Source organism: Falco peregrinus, chromosome 1, assembly GCF_023634155.1.
Source record: "Falco peregrinus isolate bFalPer1 chromosome 1, bFalPer1.pri, whole genome shotgun sequence".
NCBI classification, from domain to species: domain Eukaryota; kingdom Metazoa; phylum Chordata; class Aves; order Falconiformes; family Falconidae; genus Falco; species Falco peregrinus.
Window position 1 is genome coordinate 17051775 of NC_073721.1, and position 27978 is coordinate 17079752.

The window sequence follows — 27978 nt, forward strand, 5'->3', positions numbered from 1 at the left end:
AATGACTACTCATTCTTTAAAACTTTACAATGACTATACCCTGTTTTTTTAAGACACTCCTGGAACAAGAGTAATTTGATGTAATGCAAATGTGGAATAATACATTATTTGTATGCATGGTAAATAAAAGGCAAAAGTGAATGCTTTTCTGATTAAGAAAATGCCTGACATATCTTTCTTAAAGCCCTCTGAAAGATTTATGTACAGTATCAAACCTTCCTTTTTCTATATTTCATTCACTGCTGCATACTTTGCAACTATGCAGCAAATTAATAAACTGATTAATCTCTAGCTCGGGACACCCAAAATTTGTTTTCAATCTTGACATGGAAATAATCTTTCCTCAAAATCCATCAGTGTTAAGTAAATTTACTTGTTGATCTACACTATATCCAGGTTTCTATTGGTACAAAAGCAAAGAGGAGGGAAGGGCAGGATATAAAGCACTGAATCCTGGCAGTCAATTTCATAGGAACACTCCTGTGTTTGATCTTTTTGTCAAACCACTATGAAAGAGATACTCCTTCCTGAACACTAACTGAACTAACTCTGGAAGACAGATGAGGTGACATTCACAGGCACAGGATGACAAGCTCAATCCTACTAGAAACACAGAAAGGAAATAGGAAGTTTTCTTTAGTGCTGAGCCAAGAAAAGATTGCCCAGCCGATACGTACCAAAACTTACAAGACTTGTGGGCTTCAATACTGGTACAAAACAGTAGCAACAACTGCAAATTGTCTAAATCCCTATTGCATTTTGACCTTCTCCCATTCCTTTCAAATCAACTTCAATGAAAACACACACAACATGCATCCTACAACAACATTCCTTGTCTGGAACCAGAGGCAGCAGTGATATGATACACTCTGGCATGTTTTTTAGCATCATCTCCAAGAGCTGGAGTAAATAACATGACAGGCTCCTCACCAACAATTTGCTCTCCATCTTTAACCCTGATGCTAGTACAGAAACATGTAGTATTTTTAAATTCTATTAACCACCAACAAGCTACGCACAACTCATGTAAAGCATATTTCTTTATTTACTTTATACAACATTTTTACTGAAGTTTTTCCCGCATTTTATTTGAAGGTTAAAAAGCCCAAGCTGCAGAGCATGTACTTCTAAAATGACACATGAAAAAAGCCATTTCATTTTAAAACAGATTAACTCAAATGTGTTAAAAAAATTAATAGATTCAGTTTCTCCTTACTCATTAGCTTAGTGAAAGGAAAACAGAGGACAACATGCAAAACACTACACTAAAAATCAGTATATGGCAGAACACAAACGTAACCTACGTAAGTGCAATTCTGTGCCGTATCACTTTCAGAAAGTTTTGGGAATGCAAAAGCAGGAAAACTTTAACAATCACAAGTCATAAAAAGACTGGGTAAGAGCAGCTACGCACACAGCGGAGGCAAATTTAATCTCATATTTTAGTGAGAAACTATCAGCATAGAGTACTTCTCCAAAATATCTTCTTTTATTTTCAAATTATCAATTATTTCAAATTATTTTCATGTTATCTGTAATACAGTAGTGATAAGTTTCCATTACATTTTGTAAACTTTCATTTTACTGTTAAGCAAGGGCAAATTCAGTTAAAATTGACATGCAAAGTTTGCCGCTATTCTCTTCAAATGGTTTTACCAGACTTTTTAACAATTCCTTGTTTGACCATTACCAAAGATGAGATACTGAAAAAAAATACAATTTACAAAAACTACTAATGTATTGTTTCCCCCACTGTATCTTATTAATTTTACTGTAAATAAAAATCAAACAACTACTTCAAATTATCACTAGTATTTAGGTTTCCATGAAGGGTATCTAACAAGGTGATTTGTGCCACAATGTATTTCCCTATGCACAGTTATAACTATACTTCCTATTGAGGGTTGCACACTACATGTTTAAAAGCTTATTTCCATTTTCTCTTAAGTGGAGAAAATATATGGCTGAACATATGACTATGTGCAATATACAACTGCTGGACCATGACAAGTCACAGAGCTCTGAAGCACTTCTGGTGAGATACTTGAAAAATTTGATTTACATTTTGAAAAATGTACTCATCTAAATAATCACTTTTTAAGCACAATATAGAAAACCACCTCTGTCGTCACCATGTCAAATCTTGTCGGTAATGATTAATTAAATAGGCATTTTGTAACCTGTGGCCCAGAAAGCAATTCTTACAGGACAGCAAAGACCAGAGAGATTACATGGCATTGACTCCACCTTTTTCCTCCTGGCCATTTCTTTATTTGCCCAGTTACCACTGTGATCAGAGCAGCACACAGGCTTTTTCCAGGCAGTCAGCAGTAACAAAAAAATAAAGAGTTCCCAGCTTTCTCCAAAAATACCTTCTGTTACTTAAACAGAAGAACAGTTATGGATTCTCTCAATGACTACTGAAACACACACATGCAAATAAATATATATGTATATGAATATATTTTTTTCACTTGTATTTTGAAGTAAATGCTTTTCATGCAACAGAAACGTTCAAGAACGAAAAATCAAGAGGTCTAACTATCAAGTTGTGACTCAGACCATGAAAATAATCAAGAAACCTCCTGGAATAAATTTTATACATTGTATATGCACTGTGCCTGTACAGGTGTTTCTAAACATCTGTAAACATTACAGAATGACTAAGACGAACACAAGAAGGATCTGCATATAATAGCAAGAGCATTCATGTTCCAAAAGACCAACAGCACTCGCAACCAGCATCAGTTGTTCTCACCATAACCGCCACTAGTGGTAGTGGTAAACTAATAGCAAAGCTAAGGAAAGCAAAATCGCCATAAAATAGTGGGAGAAAAGGCACTTTGATACTGCTCTTTTTCTTTGTTAAAAAAAAAATACCCATTTTATGAAAAAACAGAGACTACATATCAGTTATGTTGCAAGCATGAAAAGTTTAAGAGAAGAGTCATTTAACATACTTTCATGGAATAGGAGAGACCTATCAGGAAGAAAATACTGGATAACCCAGTTATTTTCTATGGTTTCTTGACCAGGACAGTAATTTCAACTATGGAAGTATTAAATAATTTAGTTACCAAAATAAAATCACGAAACAAACTTCACAGCACATGAAAACTGGAGTCTTCATTGGCCTTCTGACCAGCAGAGCAGCTAGTCCAGCCTTCAGGTCTGAAGTTCCTGATCTAATGAGTAGTTTTGTTTACAGCAAAGCTAATGAAGCTCTGGTTCCTGCAGATTTGCTCCTACAAGCCCTGTGGCCTCTTAACATTAATTACGTCAGTTGCCTCTGAGTTTGCCCATGTCTCCCTAAGATCCTTCACCTCATAAAACTCTCCATTTGTCCATATATTCCCATATCCAAACACTCGCGCTTGCTCTCATGCTTTTGTTAACGCTCAGCTCTTTCTCACACCCTTAAACCCACCTTCACATACTATCAGCTCCATCCCCCATCACCTACCTATCTCTGTGAGGTTCTAAGCAAGAGGCAGCATATGCTGTAGCTGGTTTGAACTCAGTGCATGCTGGTTGGCCAGCTGGAGAGCACCTCTTCTTCCAGGAGGAGCACACAAAATGCCATGACCTCCTTGCCTTTATGGGTTTTTGGGAGGAGGGCTCTCACATCCCCTCAGATGTCAGCTTTCACAGACTGGGGGAAGGTAACCTTTTTCAGACCTCTCCCCATTCTTAAACTGGTTGAAACTGACTGGGAGCTTCACACTTATTAAGGAAGAAAAGACACAGAGCCAATGTAAATGATATTTCCTTCCGAAAAGTAACTCAGTTCCAGTTGTTTGCAAAGCATCCTGAAAAAGGCCCCCTGCTGCCCTCCTCCCCTCCTGTGGCTGAGGGAGTCTTCTCTGTTCCTACAGTGTCCATCCCACCCAGAGGGACCAGGATCACACAAAATTGACAAAAAGTCAATTTTAAGATTTTTATGCTGCACCCTGTGGGCAGCAATGAAGCTGTCAGCAAGGGTTACCATTTCACTCCACTGACGAGTAGCAGAAGGGTCTGGAGCTATTCATAGGGATGGCCACCTCAAAACAAAAGCCACAGAAGGATAAAAGCAGCACTCACTCCATCTAGGATAGCACACATGGAACCAGAGCTAACAGAAAAATGTCCTTGTCCTTCACTGGGGGTAGGGGAAGAGAATACTCATGTTAGCAAACATCCACTAAGGAGAGATTAATGTTCATTACAAATGCAAAAAGAGGGGCCAACCCACAGAAACTACCTGTTGCCAACAGAAACCTTATAATTTCCTCCTCTACCCGCTCCCTTTGTGATTTATACTTGTTTGTGCCTTGGGGACAGCGAACAGGTAACACGAAAACAAAATACTCCACTTAGAGGGGTGCAATGATGCTCCAATAGTTAAGTACTAGTCTGGGACTCTTTAGACCTAGATAGTATTTCCAAAACCTTCCCAGACTTCCAGCATTCCTAGACGACTACGAGTGTATCTACATAGCATAATGCAGTGCTGCATAGCTAGCTTGAATACCAGAAGGAATACAGCCACATTAACACTGCACTGCACCCAGGCTTTGAGTGCAGGCTGGAGCATCCATCCTGCTTCTCAGGTAGTTTAGATCTATCCAAATGGTGCTCCACTACGGCATGTAAGCATACCCTTAGTCATCCTGCCTCAGAAACCAGCTATAACATGACAACTCTTCCTTAAATTACCAAGAATTGTAATGAAAGAGTGCCTGAAGAAAAAAATGCTCAGATACCAAAGTTAGGAAGAGAAGCAAGTACTTACTATAGGCAGCCTACATTATCCATTTAACATAATGGATACAGCTCCTGAAATGCCTCGGTTTAGCACCCTTTCTCTCTTTATGTCAGCTCTGACCATAGAGTTTACAAATTATGGCTCTGACTTGTAAATGGTAGTAAACATCTCCTTAAACCTTACTCAGTGTTTCCATAATTGTATATAGATTCTAGAGAATACCACCCTGCAAGAATAACATCCAAAATAAGTTCTAAAAATAAAGCATCATAGATGATTCTTACATATAACCAAAGGCTGAAAACACAGGCCACTTAATATAGAAGGGCATGAACAGCATGCTACTTGAATTATAATGGGGGGGGACACACGACACACCTACAATATAGTAGAAAAAGTGGCATTTCAAGTGTCACGTACATTCTGTTTTCAAAACAAAGCTTAGAGCCTGGGATATATGAAAACATGAATTCCTGACTTTGTCAATCACACTTCTCACACCAAGGAATCAAAAATCTCTACAATCAGGCAATTGTTTGCTTGATGAGTTTATAAAAAAGGCACCATTCCACCCCGACCTGCGTTCGGCTGCGAATGCCTCCCCCTTAGCAGCAGCAATATGGATTGCCCAGCGCAGCTCGGTGATTCCTTTTTCCAGCCTACGTAATGTCCATTTACATAGTCGTGATATTTTTAAATGTGCTTTCAGAAGCACCGAGTGACATAAAATCATGGAAAGGGGCAACCACAGAGGTAACGCTGCACTCATTCGACCACAGAATTCACAACTGAAATAACGACCGAGCCCATGGAGCACAATAAAACTCCATTTTACAGATTATGCATTCAGAACACTAACCCAAGGAAATCCTGGTCATGTTTCCCCCCCCAGCGAGAGTGTGCCTAAGCACAACAGAACACATCCTGGCTCCTTCGCTAACCTCCACCGCGCACATTCCTACACCCCTTAGGAAAACAGTGACAGCGGACATAAAAGGAAGAGCAACAATGACATTCTTCTAAGAACAGCGTTCGCTACCGCGTCCAGCACGTTGGACTCAAGTCGGGCAGCGCTGCACGACGGCAGTTTCTGCATTCCCCTGGAGCCGACGCACCCGCCCCCCGCCCGGGCTCCGCCGCTCCACAGCGGGCCGGTTCCCCGCGGCGGCCAGGCCAGGTACTCGCCCCCTCCCACCGCCACGGCAGCCGCACGGCCGGGAGCCGCGGCCGCGCCACGGGCACCATGGGGGCCGCCGCCTCCGTCCCCCCGCACGGCGGCCGCACACACGGACGGGAAGCGCGCCTCGCCCCGGCCCCGACCCCCGGCGGCGGCTCCACGTCAGCCGTCCCCGCCGGCCCGGCGCTGACACCACACGCGCTTGCCCCCGCGCCCGCCGCCCCCCAGCGAAGGGCTGTGTCACGCCGGGCCCGCCCGGGGCGCCCCGCCGCCCCCCGCCGCAGGCCCCGCGGCGCCGCCTCGGCCCCGCCGCAGCCCCCCCGGCCCGGCCCGGGACGCGGCGCTTACCGCCAGGTCGGGGCTGTGGGAGTCCCTCTGGGAGACGGCGCGGATGACCCCGGCCCGCCAGCGCCCGCTGTCCGGCGGCTCCTCGCCGCCGCCGCCGACGCACAGGAACCGCTTCCCCACCAGCTCCGGCCGCGTCTCCACCGCCATGGCCGCCGCCGCGCAGGCACCGCACCAGCCGCCGAGCCCGCTCCCCTACGGGCCGCCCATGGCGGGAGCGGCGCGGAGCGGGGGCAGGCGCGGGGCTCTTCGCCTCAGCGGCGGGCTGGGTCGGCGCCCCTCGGCCGGGCCGGCGCCGCGGGGCCGCTCCGCCGCCGCTGCCGCCAGCAGCCTGACACAAACACCGAGGGGCGGGGGAGGGCCGGGGGCGCGCGCGCCCTCCCTCCCTCGCGCGCTCGCTCACCGCCGCGCTGCGGCCCCGACCACTCCGCCCACGCAGCCCACTGCCATGGAGACCGGCACCACGCGCCGTCTCCCTCCGCCAGGCAGCGCGCGGGGAGGGGGCGAGCGGCCGCCGCCGCCGCGCGGCAAAGAGTCCGGCCGCGGCGGCACCGGCACCCGGGCTGGGGCGGTACGGGGACTACCCCCTCACCGCCGCCGTTGGGGCGGGACCCCCCAGGCGTGCGCGGGGGCGCCGGCGCCGCAGAGCGGCAGCCCCCTCGCGGAGGTCGCCTCCCGCCGGGGCAGCCCCGAGCCACCACCCCCCTGCCCGGCCCCGCGGCGGCGGAGCGCGGCCCTCACCTGCCGGCCGGGCCCCCGCCTCACCGCCTGCGGGCGGGCGGCTCGGCGGTGAGCGGGCACCGGCACCCTCACACACACCCCGCGCCCCGACTCCGGCCCTGCGGCGGGGTTTGGGACACGGCCGCTTTGGGCATCCCCCTTCGGTCGAGCGAGCGGCCGCCCACCGCCGCGGCCCGGCGGGAGCTCGGGCGGCTACACTGCCGCAGCCCGGTACAGCCAGCACCGGCTCTGCCGTCCGCGGTGCCCTCGCCCCCGGGCCAGCTTCCCCGCAGCCAGACAAAGGCCACCCATCCGCCCCTGCCGCAAGCGGCCGCGGAGCGCCGGGGGACCGCCAGGTGCCTCTCGCCCACCCCACGGCGGTCCGGCGGCAGCGCGCCAGCCCCGGGAGACGCTCCCCGCCACCGCCGCAGGGCAGGGAACCGGCCGGGGGGGGGGGGGGGGGGGCGCAGAGCGTGTGCCCCGACCCAGAGCCTGGGCTGCAGCACCCAAGGGGTGGGTTGGAGCACATATACAGAACTGCAGCAGTTGCTGCCAGTTTATTGTTTTTTCCATGCAGCCCGTAGCCATGCTGTAGTAATGCCATGTTTGCGTATTAAGAGGTTTCCCTTCACGCTGTCTAAAGGTGTAGCTTCGGTAAGCTTCTACCTTTCCTCACTGGTACGCTTGCTCTCAAGAGAGCAGGTTAATGATCTCTCATCTAGCACTAGAAAGCAAATTTGAATAGTGCATTTTTGAAAAATAGATTATGAGGCAAAAGCAATAAATCAGGAGTGCCAGCTTGGCACATTCCCATATATTTCAGTGGAACAAATAACTTCTGGTACAGGAGAAGTTAATTAACAGAAAGAAGAAAAAAAAAAAAAAAAGATTCATCATTCACCATGACAAGTTTGTTCACAGTATTAACTTACAACACCTAACATCTAGAACCTAGTGCCTATAGCTCCCTGGCACCCCAGTGGCAGTAGGCTAGGGATACGTGGAGGTGTGCTGCTTAGAAGCTGTGTAGAAGAAACCACAGTGCGCTCGAGCTAAGTAAGATCTTCAAGCCACATTTCAAGGTAATGATACAGCCAACAAAAAAGTCCCCCAGCCTTGCAGAATGAGCATAAATTATGCAAGTACTGAGCAGTTATTCATAAAGGGTATAAAAAGAAGTAAGTTACAAGGACAACCAAACAAATATTAATCATAGCAAAACTCTATAGTTTCATTAGATTCCCTCTTGTTTAGCCAGAGTAATTTGAGATTATACTGAATTATACACTTAGATTACATTAGTGTGCAAGAAAAGATAAAATATGCCCAAAAAAGCTGTTACGTGATTCTAACAGACTGAACTTGAGAATTTTTCACAGTATACCAATATATTAAGATTCGACTATTTTTAATTTGTTCCAAAAATTCATTATCACAAAGTGCTGTCATTTTGTGTTTTAGTTAGATTAGAATTCACTAAACGCTATTGTTCAACGCTGCTGTATCATTTTGTAGTTGTTATCACCTGAAAGTATCAGTAAGATCAAGTAACACCAACATTTAGGTGTAAATTCCCACGGTCAGCTGTCAGTTCCCACATGCCAAGTGAGAAGGGGAGGACCTTTGCCCAGCTCCCCACCACACCACCCAGCACAGCGCTGCTCAAACAGCTTGTCACGTCGACCAGAAGAGAGCTTAAGGAAGAGCCCTGGCATATCAGCAGGGCAGCCTCGCCCCCTGGCCACCCTTTGTTACAGCTCTTTTCTCTTTCAGTTGAACAGCATTTGTCACCCGTATGTGCTTTAGGACAGTCAAAATGACTACATTCAGGTGCATCAGCATACAAGAGACGCACAGGTTACTGAACATGTCTTCCACCTTCAGCAACTTATTTTCTTGGCCTCTGTTTGCTTACTCATTTCTTCTTTGCTTCCTCCTTCTCTCCTTGTTTCTCTGCAAAGCACTGGAAACTGGGAGATCACTAAATGCTCAGGATGTGGATAAGTCAACTCAGAGCCTCCAGCTGCAACAGAACATCAAGTAACGGTGCTGTGGCCAAGGCCTGAAGATAGCCTAAAGACTAACTTTTGGACAATCTGTGTTGTATCACACTTCAGCAGGACTTCTTCCTTTCTCAGAAGCCTTTGCAGGTGTCAAACTAATATATTAATTCCCCTTTCAAAGCAACACCTCCTCTATTGCCTTGATAAATATTATGCAATACTTGAACTGAAAATTCAAAGTTATAAAATTCACAGGATGGAAAGGATTAGGGATGGTATGAATTGATTCATCTTCTGAAGAAAGTGGTGTAAGGAAGCCATTTCTCACAGATTACTCTGAGAAGGCTAGAGGAATCATCCTCTTGAAGCTCAGGAGCAACACTCAGAGCTGGGTGCCCATGGGCAACAACAAAACACACCTGACACTTTCAGGCTGGAGAAGTCCAGAAAAAAAGCCAAAGCAAAATGCCTCTAGGTTAAGGCCCAGGGAGGAATGGCTCTTCTTGGGAAACAGCCTGTGGGCAAACTCCCCCACTGCAGCTTTGTCAGTAAATACGGTGACTCAGCAGTCACCAAGATTTACAGGCAAAGTAAAAATGTTCAGCCATCCTAACAAAGGAAAAACAACACTGACGCTAGATATGACCTGCTTGATCCATCCCACCTCTCACCCAAATTGCACATCAAACCAAGGTTAACCACCTATGCCCACCTGAAAGAGGCAACCAGGTCCTACCACAAAGGCATGTGAATAGGAAGGTGGAGGAAACAAGACTCAGTTTTCTATCCCTTCCAGCAAAAAGCTATTTCCATGATTTCAAAAATCACTGCATCTTCCATCTTTTGCTGTAATTGAAAAAAATATTGATGGTGCTGTTTATATCTTCAACAAATGGCTTCTATGGCTACATACCCCACTACAGCTGGGCATTTAATCACCTGAAAAGGCTGTCATGCATATAGTGTATTAACAGTATCCTTTGGATCACAGATTGCTAAATAAAGGGTTTTTTTCCCCCAAGTATTTTCAGTCCCACTTCCCTGAAAGCGTACACATTGGTCAGTTGCAAAATTAAGATCTTTACTGAGAGCTATTTCTAACTATCCGATTGAAATGCAGCACAGCCAATACAGGCAGAAATTGCACCTTCTTCATACAGATAAATACTGCATTTAGAAATGGTTATTTCCACTTTGCAGGAAGGAAAATTGAGAGTGGAAGGCAAAATGACTTGTCGCTGTCACAGCTCCTAAGCAGAGTTAATATTGAACCAGCTCTTCCTAAAATTCTGTGCTGTACACTTCCAGATCTATGCTACCTTTCCTTGGGAGACAGCAAACATCAGTTTCTTCTGAATTTGTAATTCCTCAGAAATCTGGAAAGTCATATTTGATGTTTTCCAGGGTTCAGCATCCTAAAATTAAGAATCTATATTTACTAGAAACTTGCATCACTTGGTTTAAAGTTTCCTAACTTGAAAATTCATAGCCAAGAGAAAACAAGGGTTTCCTCACACATCACACAAATCTAACTTTTGTTTTGCAGCTGTCTCACCTCGATTTCTACATAGAGTCCAAGGGCTTTTATTAATGCATTCTACCAAAAACATCTTCCTTGAAAACATAATTATTTGAGTGGTGAGGCAGTCCTTGAGCACCAAATGGGACACAGGGACAGTGGGAAAATGCAATTATTTAAAGACAGCTATTTAACGCAGGCTGCATTAAACACCTAGGGGTGCAAACGTGCATGACTGTAAGAGTTGTGGTTCATGGGATTACCTCCCCAGCTCTACCACTAACATCCTATATGGTGATTTACTACCATTTGCATCACTGACTGCCTACAGCCACAACTCCATCTGGAACTGTCAGCTGAGCACCCCTGATCTTTTCCTGTGTCTTGGCTTTCTCACTTGTAAAAAGACTGCAAATTTACTGCTATATTTACACTGCAGGTGAATGCAGCACCCCACCGTGCTCAGGTATTGCCTTTAGGACTTCCTCCATACCACCCGGGCTGTTGCTGCAGCACACAAAGGAGGAAGATTTAAGTTTATTGCATTTGCGAGTCGCTCCAGCCATATCTGCACTAGAAAACAGTGTAGTTCACAGGGTGCCACTCCATCAACACTGACAACAGTAAGGAGCACTACTGAGCCTCCACATGATGTTTCACAGTCAATTTGTAGCCTAGAACAGATAAATACTCAACAACACACTCTGATTCCACCAATGCTTTCTGCTCCAGTTAATGAGGTATCATCAAAACACGGCTGAACAAATTAAATAAATATGACCTTCAATACATTCCTTTCCTCAGAAGCTTGCTGACATCTTAAGATACTAACCCATTCATATTCCCCACTTTCTTCTTGTCACCCTCAAACACTTACCATTGCCTTAACATGAGCCAGCAAAGCAAAGCTCACGAACACCCCACATCTGCTTGCAATGCAGTCACAGCCAGCTCAGCCCAACGCAGCTGCAGGGGCAGCTTCTGCTGAGCCCTGGGATTTGAGCCCTAGAGCTGCTGAGATGCACTGACCCCTTGTCCTCTGCCACAGGGCAGGCCACCTCCCTCCAGGTGAGGGTGGCACCACCTTTAACAGCCGCCACTGCTTTCTGCACTAAGTATTTAACTGCAGCCTGAGGGCAGAGGACTGTTAGACCACAGCACTACACTTGGTACCAAACAGCTTCTTACATGCCTGCCGGGTTCACACCCTTACAGAGATAAAAAGCAGACGGTGGGGAATAGACATAACAAGGCTGTCTCTGAGCGTCCACCTTTCCCTGAGTACCTACAGGCTTAACTCCTCAGGTGAAATTTCTGGGCCCTGCTTTGGCCTTATCAGACAGTCTCCAACTAATCCAAGCTCTTTGAGTTTTCTTGGAGGAAAACATTCTCCATTTCTTCAAGCCACAGATGGAAGATGCCATTTCCTAGTTGGCTAATGGTCACTCAGCATAGGCACAAGCATTAGAGAGCAAGGGAAAAAGATGCACAGGCTGCAGCAGCGTAATGTTTTTGTGGCCAACCTAATAAGATTAGAGTTCCATTCAAGTTTCTTCCGTACCTTTCAGTGAGCTGCTGATGCCAGCTTGAGGCTTTGGTATTTCTCAGGAATCAGACTGAGCTTTAGGTGCATCTGTCAGCCCCTAACAGAGCTCTCCTGGAACAATACATTCTGTAACACCTCTGAATAAAGCACCAGAACGGAAAACAAATTTTTGCTTAAATGAGGGGATCAGCCTGCAAAGCAAAACACCAGAAGAGATGGGGCATATGCAGAGCCTGAGCAGCCTCAGTACTGCTGATGTTCCTCCTGAGAAAGGCCTGCCTTTAACCCATTTGCTCCTAGCAACGATGCCCCTTTCTCCTATCAATCACTTACATGTAAAACCTGAAACCAATCGTACTTAAAAAGGAATTAATCACCTTCCCAGGAGCCTTTACCTCCAGCAGTGCTTCCTTCCACTCACACCTAAGCTGTATAAAGGCCAGTAAGTGCTTTGGTACTGTTGGCAGCTCATTAAGTAGCACTATAGTCAGGTATATAGAAATCTATGCTTTTCTTCTATAGGTTCCTGGAGACTAGCTTTGTGGGCTATCTAGTGTGTGAGTATTTTTATTTATTTTTACCTGATAATAAATGTTTGGCTATTGTTCCTATTGTGCTTTTATGATTAGTAGGTTTCTGAGGTCAGTAGGTGGACAACAGCAAAAAAGAAAGAAAAAAACCCAACAACAACCCTGAAAAGACAGCTATTACTTCTATGGCAGACTTTTATCTTAATTTCAAGATGTGCTAAAGTCTCCTAGAATCTTGTATAAGAACTTTTTTGTGTTGGATGAAAGGTGTTTAAGGAGATTGATTCATGAGTAGGTGCTGTTACTGATGAAAATAATAGGATATATTCAGCACTGAAATAAGCTTATAGATCATCTTTGAATTAACTGGCGGCCAAATCAGGATTATTACTCTAAATGGAGATCACTGGTTAATTGTGTAGTAAAGGTAAAAGGAAACAAGGGCAACTATATCTAGCCAGACTCTTTTTTTCCAAGTGCTTCAATCCATTATGCGTGGGGTGCTGTGAGAACTTTTAACAACTCTAATTTAGGAGGCAGAAGTTTTATTAGTACTTGGTATATGTTTCTCAGTATTTATCTCAAAGCTTCTTAAGTACTTTTTAAAAAAGCACTAATAAGAGCTGTGTTGGTGTTGGCATTCAGGCAACTTACTGCCTACTACAGTTTCTGTATGAATTATGCTGTGTTTGTGGCCCCTTCAGAAGCAGGGGCTTTAGACTGAAATCACTTGAGTGATGGTGTTACTTATGCTGACACAAGTAAAACAGGTGATGGTTGTGATAAGGAAGTGGTTTAGTCTGCAGCTACACAATAAAAAGCTAATGGGAAGCTTTGGAGTTTAGAAAAGATCTAAAGTTGATGTGATAAGCAGCTGAGTTTAGGTGTTGTTGAACTAGCACTAGGTAGGGGAAGATGACTTGACTAGGTTACTTGTGGCTACTTCCTTGTCTGTAAAAAAACCAACACAAAACCCAGAAAGGTGGTTGGGTCCTTCTGAAACTGAGATAGAAAGAAAAGTTCATGATCACTTACAAAAAGTTTTTAGCCAACATCTGCTTTCATAAGGCTCTGTAATATCCGTTGTCCTCAACTTATTTCTGTTTGTCTTGGCCTCACTCTCTTACTACTCTGCTATCCAAATTCCTTTGCATTTTCTTAATGTAACTGTAGTACTTCCCCATATCTTTATATTATCAAGCATAATTGTTTGATATCAGCTTTGTCTAAAACAGTAGCTACCACATGTGGTATCTACCCTTTAACAAACTTCTCTGATGGCTGTTTTTGTGTGATGGTAGTTGTTTCCTTTTGCCAGCAAATTGGCTCCGAATTGGATTAAAACCAATAAACAGGTTTCTTGTATTTCAGCTGCCTGTCTTGTTGAGTTTCTGTGTTGGGAAAGGCTAACAAACTAGCATTGTGTGCCTCGCAATTCAGTAATAGCTATTATTTAACAATATTTACCTCTTTGGTAAGGATTGTCTTAATATTTTATAGTATTGTATGGCACAGGAAGTAAACAAATGATGTTACTGATTCCATGCTGATCAAGCAGCAGGACTTTCTTATTTTATCCTGGCACTGTTACCCAATTAAAACTATCACAAATCTTCTACTGAGCCAGTAACTTTCTTTGATTAATTTACTGTTCTTGTTAGGAGTGTTCCAGGGTCTGTAACATGGGTTCAGGCTAAGTTCAAAATTGGTCCTGGAAAGGGAATTGATTTAAGTCTGCCCTTATTGCAAGAACTGTGATGAAACATTACATCTTACAATGACAATCTGAAAAGGCACAGACATACATAAGCAGAGAGATAAGGGACTTGCTCATCTTCTTGGACTTAAGAAGGTTGTGGTTTGTTGTTGCTGTGTCATTTAACTGAATGAAGAGATTGTCTCAGTCACAAAACACAGACTAGTTGAGGTTGGAAGACATCTCTGGAGATTATCTAGTCTGGCCCCCTTGCTCAGAGCAGGGCCACCTACAGCAGGCTGCCCCAGAGCCATGTCCAGTCAAGTTCTGAATATCTCCAAGGCTGGAGACTTAAGTCTCTCTAGGCAACCTGTTCCAGTGTTCAACACTGCAGTGGAAAAACTCCTTTCTTAAGCTTAATTGGGATTTCCCTATTTCCATTTGTGCTCATTGCCTCTTGTCCTTTCACTAGCTGTCACTGGGAAGAGGGGGGCTCCTTCTTTACTCCATCTTCAAAAAAGATTCCAGCAACCACTCTTAATTGTATTAATAACACCTTGATTATGACTAAGTCTATATTATACATACATTATTTATCTTGTGGTGCCAAAGGCATCTGATTCTCTGCCCAGATCTACCTTCCCAAGTTATCTTCCTTGGGTTCCCATCCCAGTAGTGCTACCTGCTCACTATGTTTGCATCCTCACTGCTGCTCAGGTTGTGCCTTGTGCTCCTGTGGTGCTTGTGACCCTGGACTGGAAAAGGTAGAAGCAGAAACTGCCTCTCCTCATCTAGTTTGCTGAAGTCTAGCCAGCAGATAGCTCTCCTGTCTCCATCAAATTTGCTCTGGGGGTGCAAGCACAGACCTGTTGCCCTTGTGAACAAACCAGGGAGTTACCCCTCTCTCACTGAGGTAAGTCTTAATTACAGGTAAAAGTCTAAAACTTAGGAAAGAGCGTACTCTGTAGATGAAGCATCACTGACAGTAAATATGTCTGAATTAGAAGAAAGCATTGTTGGAAAGAAGGATTAGCAGAGAAAGATGTGCTCAGTCCTCAGTAGTTGCGGGTACCTCTGCATTGATGCTGTTGCCAGTGTAACTGATGCTCCGTCACACTTACTTGTATCATTGTTTTCCTGTTGTGTATGACTTCTGGACCTGAAGTTTCTATTAATTCTAAGAAATCAGTCTCTTCAAATGTGTATCTATACAGGGACTTATCTGGTCCTGTCCCATACTACTTTGCAGGATGATAGGCGGGAATCCAAAGGAACAATTTGCTTTAGGATGTGCAGACTTTTAATATTAAAAAATGGTCATAATACAACACTTGCTGAAGAAATTTTTAGTAAGGTGTGTGCAGGTGGCTGCATGCAGGGGACAGACCTGAACAGAGACTACAGAGGTCTGCAGGAGATGAACGTCCTTCCAGTAAGTGGTCTGAAGGTGGGCTTGCTCTCGCTATCAAGTCCTAAATCAAAGAACCTAATGAGTGCCAGAGGGAGCACTGTGCCACCCTTTCTCTATTTAGATACTGATAGTGCTTTTAAGAATAGTAGGCCAAAATATTTATTAGTTCTGTTATTAGAAGTAGATGAAGGGAAGCAAAAGGAAGAAAAGTAATTGAAGATAAATCTTTGGATCTTGGTCCTCTATTTTTCCCCTCCCTGTCATCTATTCCTCTTTAATCAAAATGCAGAGAACTTTGCTCTGGTATTACTGAGTTGCAGCAGCAACTATATGGGAATAGTCACCATTTGACCACATCTAAAGAAAGATGACACTGAGTTGCAATCGTAACAGCAATGAGAGAATACAGTGTGCAGAAACGTCCCAACCCAAGCCAGTCTATATCTAAAAGCACTACACGTAGCCTGGACTTCAGAAAAGGCCAGCGAGTAATTTCAGCTGGCTTTGTAATCCTGGTGATGTTATTTACCTGAAGCAGACTTTAGATCACTGCACAGAGCTTTATTTGAGATGATTCAGAAAGGTCAAGGTCCAAGGTGGGTGGTGAGCCAGCCTGTGTGACTGCACTGATGTCCTGGACTGGGGAGTGTTGTTCCCTTTACAGGAAGAGGACTCAAATAGCTCTTATTAAACCTGTAATTTGGGTCTCTTGCATGCCCAAATGTAATGCAAATCCACTGTCTTGTTTGAAATTACTGACAACAGAAGGAGGAAATCGAAGTTCAAGGAAATGGTTATAACAAGCACTACCTCAGAGTCTCATGCTGACTCCAGTTTTCTTAAGTCTTAGCCTGCTTTGAACCCTCTAAGTTATGTCCCAGCAATTTAACACTTCTGTTTCCTGTTTAAGTGTGCTTTTTCATACAAAAAAAGGTCTGAAAGCAAACATCTGGTGGTAACTGCTAATCCAATTGAAGACTGAAGTAATTGATATGGGAGATCTTAGTGGCGCTTATGGATGCGATGCAACCCATCTGCAAGGAAATAAGATGAGGGAAGATATTCATGTCTTGCTTCCAGCATTTGCATTAGTTACAAGATGACTTCTATGCTAAAAGATGGAACTGGAGTACTTGATTTTTATCTGAGAACCCAGTGGGTCAACCATGTAAACTTTACAGTTTATTCAAAACCATAAAGTTATCTTCATGTCTTTTAATTCAGCTGATCACACATTTAATTGTTGAGCATCCGTCACCTGTGGAGTTAGTGGTCTGAAGTAATTCAGAGATCAGCTGCTGAGGTTCCTGAGTTTTTGCTTGCATTTTGGTTTTGTTTTTTGGTTGCTTGGTTTTAGTTGTCCCTGGCCCCTGCCCATCCCGCCCCCCCCCAAGTGTTACTTCTGGTTTCATGTATCTTGGTGGATTGCTTTCCAAAATGTGGGAGAGTGAAAAAAGGGCATGTGGAAGAACTGTGTCCATACACAAATATGGTGGGAAAGGAAGCTGTAACAAACACACTCCTGATTCTTACCTTTACCTTGCAGGACAGTGCCTTTCAGTGTCAGTTTTTGATGGCTAACAGTTCTTTGTAGCAACCTCTGGGAGACAAGGGGTATGCAAAAAAGAGTAAACTGTTGTGGGAAGAAGTTTTGGTTTGTCTAGACAGAGCTTCCTTGATATAATGTAGATAATTGTTCCCTAGCCTCGTGCACGCTACCAGCTCAGAGCAGCTACAGCAGCGGTGTATTTATGCCTGTTAAACCAGAAGTTCTGCCTATTGTTTTTCCTGTCTTCATCATTTTCCACTGCCATAGTCCAGCTATGTTGTACAAGGACATTAAACATTCGGCATCCAGAATGTCTAGACAGGCTGAAAGACTGTCTGTGCTCCATTTCTCAGAGTCAACTTTCCTAAGAACTAAAAGGCTGTTTCGAAAGGGAAAGTGGCAGAGTTCCTAGTACGAGGTGCATCTTCAGAATGCCTCCTGATGAGAATACAGAGTAACACACTCTGGTAGGGATTTCCAGCAGTGCACAAAATTCCTGTGCAAGCCTCCTCCTGCTCCCCAGAGAGGCTTCAAGACTTTGACAATTATTGCTAATGTCTTAAACAGCTTGCACTCGTATTCTAAGGATACAAGACTACATAGAAATGTACCCTGTTAGCTGGTAATGTCCTGTTTAAAAAAGAGGCAAGGACTAAAGCGTGACTTCCTTGCCACAGAAGATGGGAAAGATCATTTTGAGGCAGAAACGAATGGTTTCCATTTTACAGTATGGGGCCTGTGGACCAACAGAAATGTTTTGCTGTGCCTATCTGCTAGTTTAAGCGACACTAAACAAGAAGGAAGACAAAAAAAGTCTTTGTCATATAACCTTTTTCTTCAGTGCTGACCTTAGTCACCTGTACAGTAAGAAGCAAGTATTTGTTACCTGCAGGGTGGAAATGAACGTTGCCTATAGATGCTTTGTAAATTGAAAGTGTGATACAGTATAAGGGCTGATGATCCTATTGATGTTGAGCTATCTGTGCACTCTATGTAGTTGTGCTATATATCACAGAAACCTTAAACTTTGATTTCAGACCTAAGGACAAGCCTGAGAAGCTTTGTCAGAGATGGGGGTGGGGGGGAAGGGAGGACATCCTCAGTCAGCCTGCACAGCATCAGCTGCTGAGTCCTTTGCAGGAGCAAGGATACAAGGGTGCTCCTATCCAGCCATGCTTTTGTGTCCATCCCAGCTCCACCCTTCCCTAGGTGGCTGAAGATTGCTGAAGAGCCCTGCGCTAAAGCCTTTATCTTCCAGTGAGGGAGACCAGCATCCTTGTGTAAGTGTTTATTAACCTGGGCTCTTTAAAGCAAAGTAAACGTTGCTGTGTTAGAGAGGTGGGCCCTTCAAGAACAGAGAATATCAACAAACCCTTCAGACCAGTAGCTGGGGTATTGAGAAGTAGCATGCAAGAAAGATGCCTGGATCAAAGAGGACAAACAACTGAATGTGAGCACCCGGTAAGATGAGGTGGCTAAAAGGATAATATTTTGTTACCTTTAATGAGAATTAAACATAACTGGCAGATTTATTATCTTATGCCACTCAGTCATATAGTTAACGGAAATCTGGTTACAAAGTTCAGTTTATGAAAGTGCTGGAAAAAATTTGGGTTAGGCTAGAAATATACCTTAAAACATTTAGGGACTAGAAAACAGAAGTCATTTAAAGAAGCTTGCGGTTTAATTTGTGAAGAGATTGAAAGGTGACTTAAACACATAAATCCTTGTGGAGAGATGAGTAAGAAAGAGCTCTTTATCACTTAGAGCACAGCAAGAACCAATGACTAGAAACTAAAGGCAAATTCCAAGTTGAAAACCATGTGCCTAGTTTCCTATAAAGAAGAACAATTTACTGATGGAAATTATAAAAAAAAAAAATCAATGTTCTGATGCCTTCAAATCAATACCCTTTGTTGGCAGCTTCCAGTAAGCAAAGGTTATCTGACACAACGCATGAATGAATCATTTCTGTGTCTTGGTTTTGTCATATGAAATGATTTAATACTCCCTTCCAGTTTTAAAATCTATAAAAAAAAGACCTCTTCCCCAATTTAGGGAAGAATGCAGAGAGAGGACAGGTCTTGGGAGAAAAAGAAAGCATTTCTCCAAGAAAAAATAAATCAGGATATTGTGTAATAAAACAGCTTCCTTAACTACTGGCCAGCAAATGCATTTTTTTACTTAGACCTGCCTTAGGATGAACAAGGAAGGCATGGTGAAGTCAGCTGGCTGAAGACTGACTCTTGGTTGTACATAGGAATTGCTATCCTGACTTAGAGCAGCAATCCCCCGCTGAGCAGCTCTCCCAGCTAACTGTGCTGTGCTGCCTTGGAAGGGTGGGAGAGAAGGAAAGGGAAACCTGATAGCCCAGCGTCCTTTGCTGGCAGCCTTTCGACTTGCTGGATTGTGTATAATGTAGTCCTTCAGCTCTTGGTACTAATTAGGGTCTTCTGGAGCTGTGTGTGTTTGGGGTCTGCATTTCAATGGAGTCAGAGGTAATAAAGGTAATCTAAATGTCTAAAAACTGTGCTATAAGGAATTTTGGTTGTTTCTTCAAGGGAATATGTAATAGCTTAAGTACTGATTTCAGTTTTTAAAGTTGCTGCAAAAGGAAATGAAATAATTTTCCTTCCATGCTTCGGGGGGTTGTGATAACTCCCGAATACCCCTTGACTCAACTTAATTTTGATAAAAGGAAAAGGTTCCTAGTATGATAATGAAGGACTAGTAAACATAGCTAAGAAAAGGTGTGTAATCTCTGTTGGAAGACTTCAGGAACAGGTAGGACAAGACACCTGTCCAAATGACATGGTATAATCCTGCTTTTGTTATGCAGCAGATAGAACCAAAAAGCACTTCAAATAAAAGATGATTTTTTTTTTTTTTCCTCCCCCCTTTTGGGCTGGTAGCCATGGGCTGGTGCACCATTTAGCTGGAGGCTATGACTTTCTGCAAATGGATATTGTGCTGAACAAGGTTCTAAGTATTGCCAAAGAACGTGTATCTCCTCTTCATTTTAAGTGAAATCTATCAGCCAGTTCAAAAAGCAAACATTGTTCCCTGATAAAATACAGCTGGTGTGCATATGAGCTTAGTCAGCAGACTATAAAATAGCGTAAGCTTTCCATAGTAATCAGAAACATCAAAAGCAGAAAGTGTGTTTAAAAAAAAAAAACCTCCAGCAGACTGCTATAATAATTAAATTTGATGCATCACAAGTAGTGATGGAATATAAAAATATAGTATCCCTATAGAATATAGATACTACCCAGACAGGAAGAAATAATATGGCTTTGGCCTGTGTCTCTGTATATAGATCTCAAAACCCAGAGAGAGGATAGAACATTAGATGCCAGAGTATGTGTAGCCCATCATTTTAAATGGGTTTGCTCTCTTGAGAGAGGCATATATTTACTGTAACATTCAGCTGCAGCTTTTAAACAAGTTAACAGCTTTAATGCTACTCTACTTGGGAACAGGGGGAAAATAACTATACAAAATTGTCCAGTGGACTGCCCTGCTCAGAGGCATGGGTGTGTAACCCTGGTCTGTGGTTACACTTATCTACAGAGTAACGTCTGCAGGTCTGTGTGCAATATAGGTCAAAAACCTTTCTGTCTGTAGCTTATCAACACAGAGAAGTAGGGGAGCAACAGGTAAAGTACTGCTGCTTTGCAAGACTCTCTTGGGCACTCTTGGTGATCTGGAAATTTGCTTCTCTGTTGCCTCTGCTTGCCCTTGCAGGGCTGCACCTCATATGTTTTCAACCCCAAATGGAAGCAATAAGGTAGGATGGACATATGACTGCTGCCAGGAGAACAAGTCTCAGATGGAGCAATTCTGAACTTTCCCCTTCCTTTTCAGATCATGTTTCCCTTAAGGGGGGGTGAGGTGGGGGGGGTGGAATCCTAAGGGGTGCTCTTATGTTTCTGCTAAGAAACAAGGAGCCAGAGGCATTTAATCCATTGCAAACAGTCTTTAAAAATTGATACAACCAATCAACAGTTGTGTGATAAGCCTTCTCACAGCACAATTTTCTTAAAAAAAAAAAGTCTGCAGAGTACCCTTTTAATATTTGTACTGTTAATCAGATCGATTGGATTCTGTCTGAATTGCCTCGTTCTATTCTATTATGCTGTCGTCAAAACAGGCTAGTGCTGGAGTGATGAAAGTGCTTTGGCTTTGTATTGACAGGGCTGTTCTGGATTTCTCTCAGTGCTATGTCTTGACCTTATCTGCTTTCCGTGACCTATAACTCACTGAATTAACAGTGTTAGACCTCATTCTTTTCTAGTCTTGAAAAAAAAATATTAAAAAAATCTCTGGGCCTGTTCTTGCATTTGTTACCTTCTCTGCTCGCAAAGGTTTACCTCTATTATGCAGTTCAGTCATCCTATAACCCCAGCTAGATGCCTTTTTTTTTAACTCCAAATTCTGTATTGCTTAAAATTCAATATAAACTGTAATTGTCAGGACCACAAAAGTAAGTAAACTGACTTCACGAAATGGCCAACCATGAATTTAACATAACATTCCTGTTGCTGTTTGAGTTTTCAGGCTTTGCATTTGGGTACATTCGCTAACACGGGAAGAAATTATTAAGCACCTAAGGATTTTATTTATTAATATAGAAGCAAAAGCTTTAAAAGGAATGTCAGACTTCAATAAAATTGTGAGGACAACAGTGGTTAAACCCATCAGATTAAAATAAACAAGATGCAGAAATAACCAACTTGAAACTTTTCTTTTCCTCTTTTTGTTAATTTAAATGCTCCACATTGGAAACGGTAACATTTCACATGAATATATTTCTGGAAAAATAAGCTTATGGCCTGTTGGTATACTGTCTGTCTCCATATTGGGGAAAAAAAAATTGCTTAAGACACAGCTGTGTTAGACACTGACTGGCTTTGCCATGTTTCCCAGCAAGATGCTGCACTGGGAGGCTGGAACACACATGTGAGCAAGAAGTGGCATGTCCAGAATTTTACACAAAAAACTTCAGCTGCTTTGATTTCATAAAATGTCTGCAGTATTGCCCAACATCACTCTTGGGGGATATCCTGTTAAGGCAGTAGAACTGCTGGGCTGTTTATCTAGTGATCAGAGCCTACCTTTGCTGTCACTTCATGCATAGGAAAGATACACAAAAAGTTAATTATTAGAAGGTAGCATAAACAACAAATTTCAACCATATTAATCAATAATCTGTTATGGGAATCACACCAGCTTAGAGTATGCTAAGAAATAGTTACCTCCACCCATTCTGTATTCTGTTGTTTCAACAAATAAACAGATATCTGTTCCATATTCTAGCTCCAAAATTACAAATCTCTTTTTTTCAGTGATTGAAAGAAATCACTATTTTTTGGTGAAATTTCAGATTGGTCTGTATTTAAGACTAATTTAGAATATATTCGTATAAACCGCCCATGTTAAGGAAAATCCAGCACCATGATTAACAAATGTGGATTTCTGGGAGCTGTGTGAAAGCGGTGCTGTCTTTGTGGAGCTCATTCCCCTAGTGAATGAGCACTAGGGGGACTAGTGCAAGGGGGATCCTGCAGGGGACCAAATCCCACAGCTGGAGTCAATAGCTCTGTTGGAAACCCGTTAGTATTTTCCTAAATGTTTCTCAGTTGCTGTTTTCACAGCTGCAAAGTAGGAAAAATGTTTGTTTACCTGTAAAGGAGGTGAAAGTTAAACATTAATGTTTGGTATTATACAATGTATATATACAAAGAAGCTCAAAGAAAATTGAGGGCAGGTGACTTTCAAGTGAGTGTTTTTTCAAATACTGTTAAAACTATTTAAAGCAATTTTTAACTATATTAAGTGGGTTTTTTGGGGGGATCAAAATATCCTATAGTAAGATAGGTGTCAGTCTCTTTCTTAAATAAAAATAGACATATGAGTAAGGCACCCCAGGTCTGAATAAGTACATGGCATAGATTTAATTGCCATGCTCCTCACTGTGTTTCTGCTGTGCAGGAGTGTGGTTTAACATTCTGTGAACTGGAATACAGGGAAGTCCATGTGGCATCCTTGTGCCTGTCTGCTGAGGGCCCAGCAAACATCACCCATCTTCTTGCACTGAATTAAGTCTCAAAACATTCTATGAAAGTGTAATCTTCTTAGCAAGATAAATTACTGTTAGATGCCATCTGCCTTTACCTTTTAAAAAATGCCTCTTTAAATGTAAATTTAGCTCTCCACCAGAGGTTATGTTGCTATGGTAACAAACACAAGAAAAATAGATGTCTTTATGAAAAATAAAGACTATTTTTTCCTCTTAAATATACTCCATGTGAAATAAAATATGGTACTATGGAATTAATGTATACACTGTCTTGGACAGTAAAAAACAGTATCAGTCTTTTTCTGGAATGGTTCTCTGAGATAGTATCAAACACACAACTGCTTGCAGTTAAGAGATCCATTGTATACTTATTAAATATGCTATAAACTATAGCTCTCATCTTGCAGTTTACTCTAGATGGGCTGGAATGCTACAGACTTCACTGGAGTGTTATGGATCTGCACAGGATCTGCCTCTGAGCAGGAGCTGACAGAACTGGAACCTAAAATGTAACCTCTCCAAAGTAATTTATATTTTTAATGCGTTGCTGTGCAAGCTTACTTTGTACAGTCTGCCGCTGGAAAGGTTTGTTATTCAAGGGGCATATAAGTAGGGGTTCAGATTTCTCCTTTCATTGAATGCAAGGAAGAATGCATTCAGGTTAGGCCTGTTTCAAAAATAAGATTGATGAGTGGTGTACTTTAAACTGCCCACAAACAAATTCCTTTCTACCTCTTCCTGCATCGGTTACCTGCTGCAGAGGTCAAGATAAGGAAAGGCTCAAGATGGCAAGTAGTATTTTCAAGACTCAAATCCCTGCATGGTAAAAATAAACTTCATTTTTACATCATGGTATACTTTCCCATTTCAGACTTCAGATTTCACAGCACACAACTACAGTGACAGTTTTCAAACACTGTCACTGTTAAAATGTTCCATGCTTGTTTATTTACCATTTTCTTTCTTTCCTAAGTCACTTTTAGCCTTTTGACTGCACATGTTGTGTTTGAAGGCTGCAGAGGAGTGAAGATGCCTGTAGCTAGGTTTTACTGGTTCAAGGCGGTGAGGAATTCTGGTGCTTGAGTGTAGAACAGAAACCATCTTGTACTCACCTTGCACCTCTCATCTGAATAAGACAATAGCTTACGAAGATTAAGCCGTTTCCTCTCACTATATGGCAGGCAGGAAAAATACTTACTATCCTCACTTTAAGACATGTTGAGTAACTGATTTTTGCTACAGATTGTCATGTTGACCTTGGCATGTCATTCACCGCAGGAGTGAGCAGGAACAGTGCTGAAAACAGTAACCTCTTTCCTCTCTGCCTTAACTGCTGAGTGGCATGTTCAATAGTATCAGCATCTACTGCTTCAGGTATTGCTCTGTCACCTTTATTGGTAAAGTGAAGTTGAATTTTTCCAGAGATGGCATGGGCAGAGCTTTCTACAAACCCCTCTTCTGAGAAAAGATGAAGCAGTCTGTTTTGGCAAAGTATTGTCCTTTTCTGTGTACAAACAGTTCCGCACAAAGTGTGAAGCTGGTATGCAGAGATGGATTGCGATGGGTTAGCTAAGGTATCAGGGAGTAGTCAGCTGCTCCTGCATGTCTCCACCTGCCAGACCATGAGCTTGTAGAAAGTGTCTGGACTGGGTCCTGCTGTGGTCTGCCTTGCCCGGTGTCCTGCCTTGGGCAGCAGCTGATAACATATTTGGGAAGGAACAAAGGTAACTGCACACAGGCACTAATCGTTCCCATGCGTATCTGCCTGCCCACCTGCAGTTTTGGATTGACAGTGTGCAGCAGCCTGTGTGGCCCACACAAGGATGCGACTTTAGGCGGCCTTTGGCCCTGAGTGCTTGTAAACCAGTATGGAGGAGAAGCATCTTCCTGTGGCGGCTCAGAGGGGTGCTGGGGCCCTGGGGAGGCAGCTGGCCTCCCAGCCTGGCTCTGCCGGGAGGGCTTCAGCCCCTGCCAGCCAGGTGAGGCACCGCACCTCTGTCGGGCCCTGTCAAGCTGCCCCAGTGCTGGGTGCACTGGGTCCTGCAGCATGCGAGCCACCTCGGGACAGCGTGGCCAGCGTTGATGGTGTGAGGGGAATGTTCTGCCAGGCCTACAGCAAACTGAGCGTACGCAGGTAGGGGACATAGCAAGGGGTGAGTGCCCCAACCTGCCGTTCTCGCAAGAGCTGGTCACTGTGCTGTGAAGGGAAGAGACGGCAAGGGGGGCAGGGGTGCCTCATGGTGTTCTTGATTAATTAATTGTATCGGTTCCCGCCTTCTTCGTGCGCCGGCCCGACGGGCTGTCTTCGCGCGTCAGCCCAAAAGCAGACTGGGCGGCGGTGGAGGGACCCAGGGCGCGGGCCCCGCCCGCAGCCCCCGCCAGCGCACCCTGTCCCCGGGCCCGCCCGGCACCGGAGCGAGCCCTGAGGGACGCGGCCGCGCCGCGGGGGTAAGCGACCCGCCGGGCCCCCTCCGCCGCCAGCGCGCATGCACGGCCGCCGAGCCAATGGGGCGGGCGGAGGCGGGGCCGCGGCCATTGGGGCCCGGGCTGGCGGAGGGAACGCGCAGCCGCCGCGGCCGCCGCGATGGTCTCCTGGATGATTTCGCGGGCCGTCGTGTGAGTGCTGGGATGGGGGGAGTGGGCAGCGTCGGCCCTCGGTGGGGCGGGGAGCTGCTGGTCGCCCGGGGCGTTGGGCGGGCCTGGGGCTTCCCCCGGTGGGGCTGGGCGGGGGGCAGTGGAAGGGAGGTGGCGCCCCTTCTCTCCCCCCCCCCCCCCCCATCGTCTCAGCGGGGTGCCCGGCGGGCGGGCGGGCGGTGGGGACTGAGGTGCCGCATACAACCCAGGGCTTAGAAGTGCTGTGCCAAAACACCCCCCCCCTTCGCTTTTAGCAGTGTAATTAGTTCGGAACGCATTCCCCGCGGCCCGGCCCCGCCAGCAGCGGGGTAGCCAGGCTGCGGTGCTGCCCGAGGGCGACACTCGCCTGGCAGCGGCTGAGCTGGCGGGTGCCTCGGCGGGCCCTGGCGCTGCCAGACCCGCCTGCAGAACCGGCACCGGGCAGGCGGGTACCTCGGGGGCCCTGGCGCTGCCAGACCCGCCTGCAGAACCGGCACCGGGCAGGCGGGTACCTCGGGGGCCCTGGCGCGCGCAGGGCGGCCCCGCTCGCACCGAGTGCCTCCCGCTGCCGGCTTCCTAGGGCCGTAGAGCCTAGAGGCTCAGGCCGTTGGTGCCTGTCACACATAATTTCTGAGCCTTGACTGTAAATTGATCCAAATTAACCTGTCAAATGCGTTTGGTAACTTTTTCTTTTTAATTGTGGCAGAGTGAGGAGGATGCTTGGGAGGCGGGGGTCTGTGGTGGGTATGGGTCGGCGGCGGCTGAAGGGCCGGGCAGCCTTACAGCGTACTGCTCTTCATAAAGCTGAGGTTTTGGCAACCAAAGGGGAAAACTTTCTTAGGTGAGACGTGTCATTTGACGTGTTGTCCAAGTTCTATCTGAGAAGGAGTAGACTGCAGCGCACCCTCTGATCTTTTCCTTAGGCCTTGTACTGCTCTTCTGTGAAACTGATGGGTTATTTGCCTCATTTGAATAATATTCCCTTACCAATGTTGAGTAATATTTAAGCCGCTGAGCCTTCCTCGTGTTCCTTGCTGAGAAGCTCTGTGACTGTGGGGCCCCCAGTGCTTATTGGGTCACTTGAGCAGAGATTTGCTGTGTGTGACTTTTTGCCAGGCAAATGAGGTGAATCTGCTCACGAAGCAGTCCGACAACATCTGAATTTGTGCAAAGTATGTACCAGGAGTGTGTGACCCGAAGCAGGGTGTAAGAGGATTTCCTTGTTTTGTTGGTGACAAACATCCCCCTTAAGCTGTCTCATGCAATTTAATCTGAAAACTTTATTTGCTGTCAGGAAGTTTCCTCATACTATCCTGTACATTTTCCTGCTGTGATCTAGTCACCTAGATAAGTAGCAGCCCTTCTCCCTTTCCCTGCCCTCCCAGAGACTTATCAGATAATTGAAATTTGCAAAGTAGAGGACTCTGTTCTGCTGTTGGCAAAGGATGATGTTGGTTTGGAAGAGAGAGACTGTGGGAAGAATTGCTGTTCGTGCACTTTGTCGGTGTGATCTTCCCATGGGCAGTACACAGCACTACAGGCAAGAGGCTACATCAAACGTAGCTGTTGAGGGTATTTTACTTTGCTACCTGAAATCATCAACCAGAAACATTTTAACAACAACTAAGACCGTGTTTGTTGAAAGGATAGTATCAGTGATAATGAGCACCTTAGTTTCTAATGAGCAGATTTTTGTGAAGTTGTTTTTTCCCTGAAAGGGGTTGTATTTGCATTTTGAGGATTAAGTCCTCTGTGGGCTTAACCAATAGCATGGAGAATGTAGAGAATAGTTACTGCTATCCACAGTTTTATTGCAAGAAGCAATAAAGGACAATGTGTTGTGCAGTTCTGTGTGGTTTGGTTTTCTGGTTGCCATTGGTCACTAATTTGTGTGCCCTAATTATTTTTGCTAAAAAGGGAGTCCTTAATATTATTTATAAATCCTTTCCACCTTCTTGTGTCCTTGTTTCCTAGCTGTGGGACTTAACTAGCTTGCCAGTGTTCAGCTTCCCAGGAAGGGGGAAGTGTTCAATGAGAACT

At 44.7% G+C, this 27978-nt stretch overlaps 2 protein-coding genes across 3 annotated transcripts in view; one reads left to right on the forward strand and one right to left on the reverse strand.

Moving 5' to 3' along the window:
- The window catches only part of JMJD1C (jumonji domain containing 1C), a 165957-nt gene extending 159345 nt beyond the window's left edge, over window positions 1-6612 (reverse strand). The window contains exon 1 of one of the 2 annotated variants that reach the window (XR_008749917.1): window positions 6273-6588. Coding sequence is in view for 1 of the 2 variants with exons in the window: in XM_055819417.1 (XP_055675392.1) it covers window positions 6273-6419 (147 nt within the window). In the remaining variant the exon portion in view is untranslated. Of the gene's footprint in view, window positions 1-6272 lie in introns of both variants that reach the window. The other variant, XM_055819417.1, reaches the window with a different exon arrangement.
- A 19239-nt stretch (window positions 6613-25851) lies between these two features.
- REEP3 (receptor accessory protein 3) overlaps window positions 25852-27978 on the forward strand; it is a 42725-nt gene continuing 40598 nt past the window's right edge. Inside the window, exon 1 of the mRNA XM_055797752.1 lies at window positions 25852-25941. Within this exon, the coding sequence (XP_055653727.1) occupies window positions 25910-25941 (32 nt within the window). The 5' untranslated portion in view covers window positions 25852-25909. The remainder of the gene's footprint in view (window positions 25942-27978) is intronic.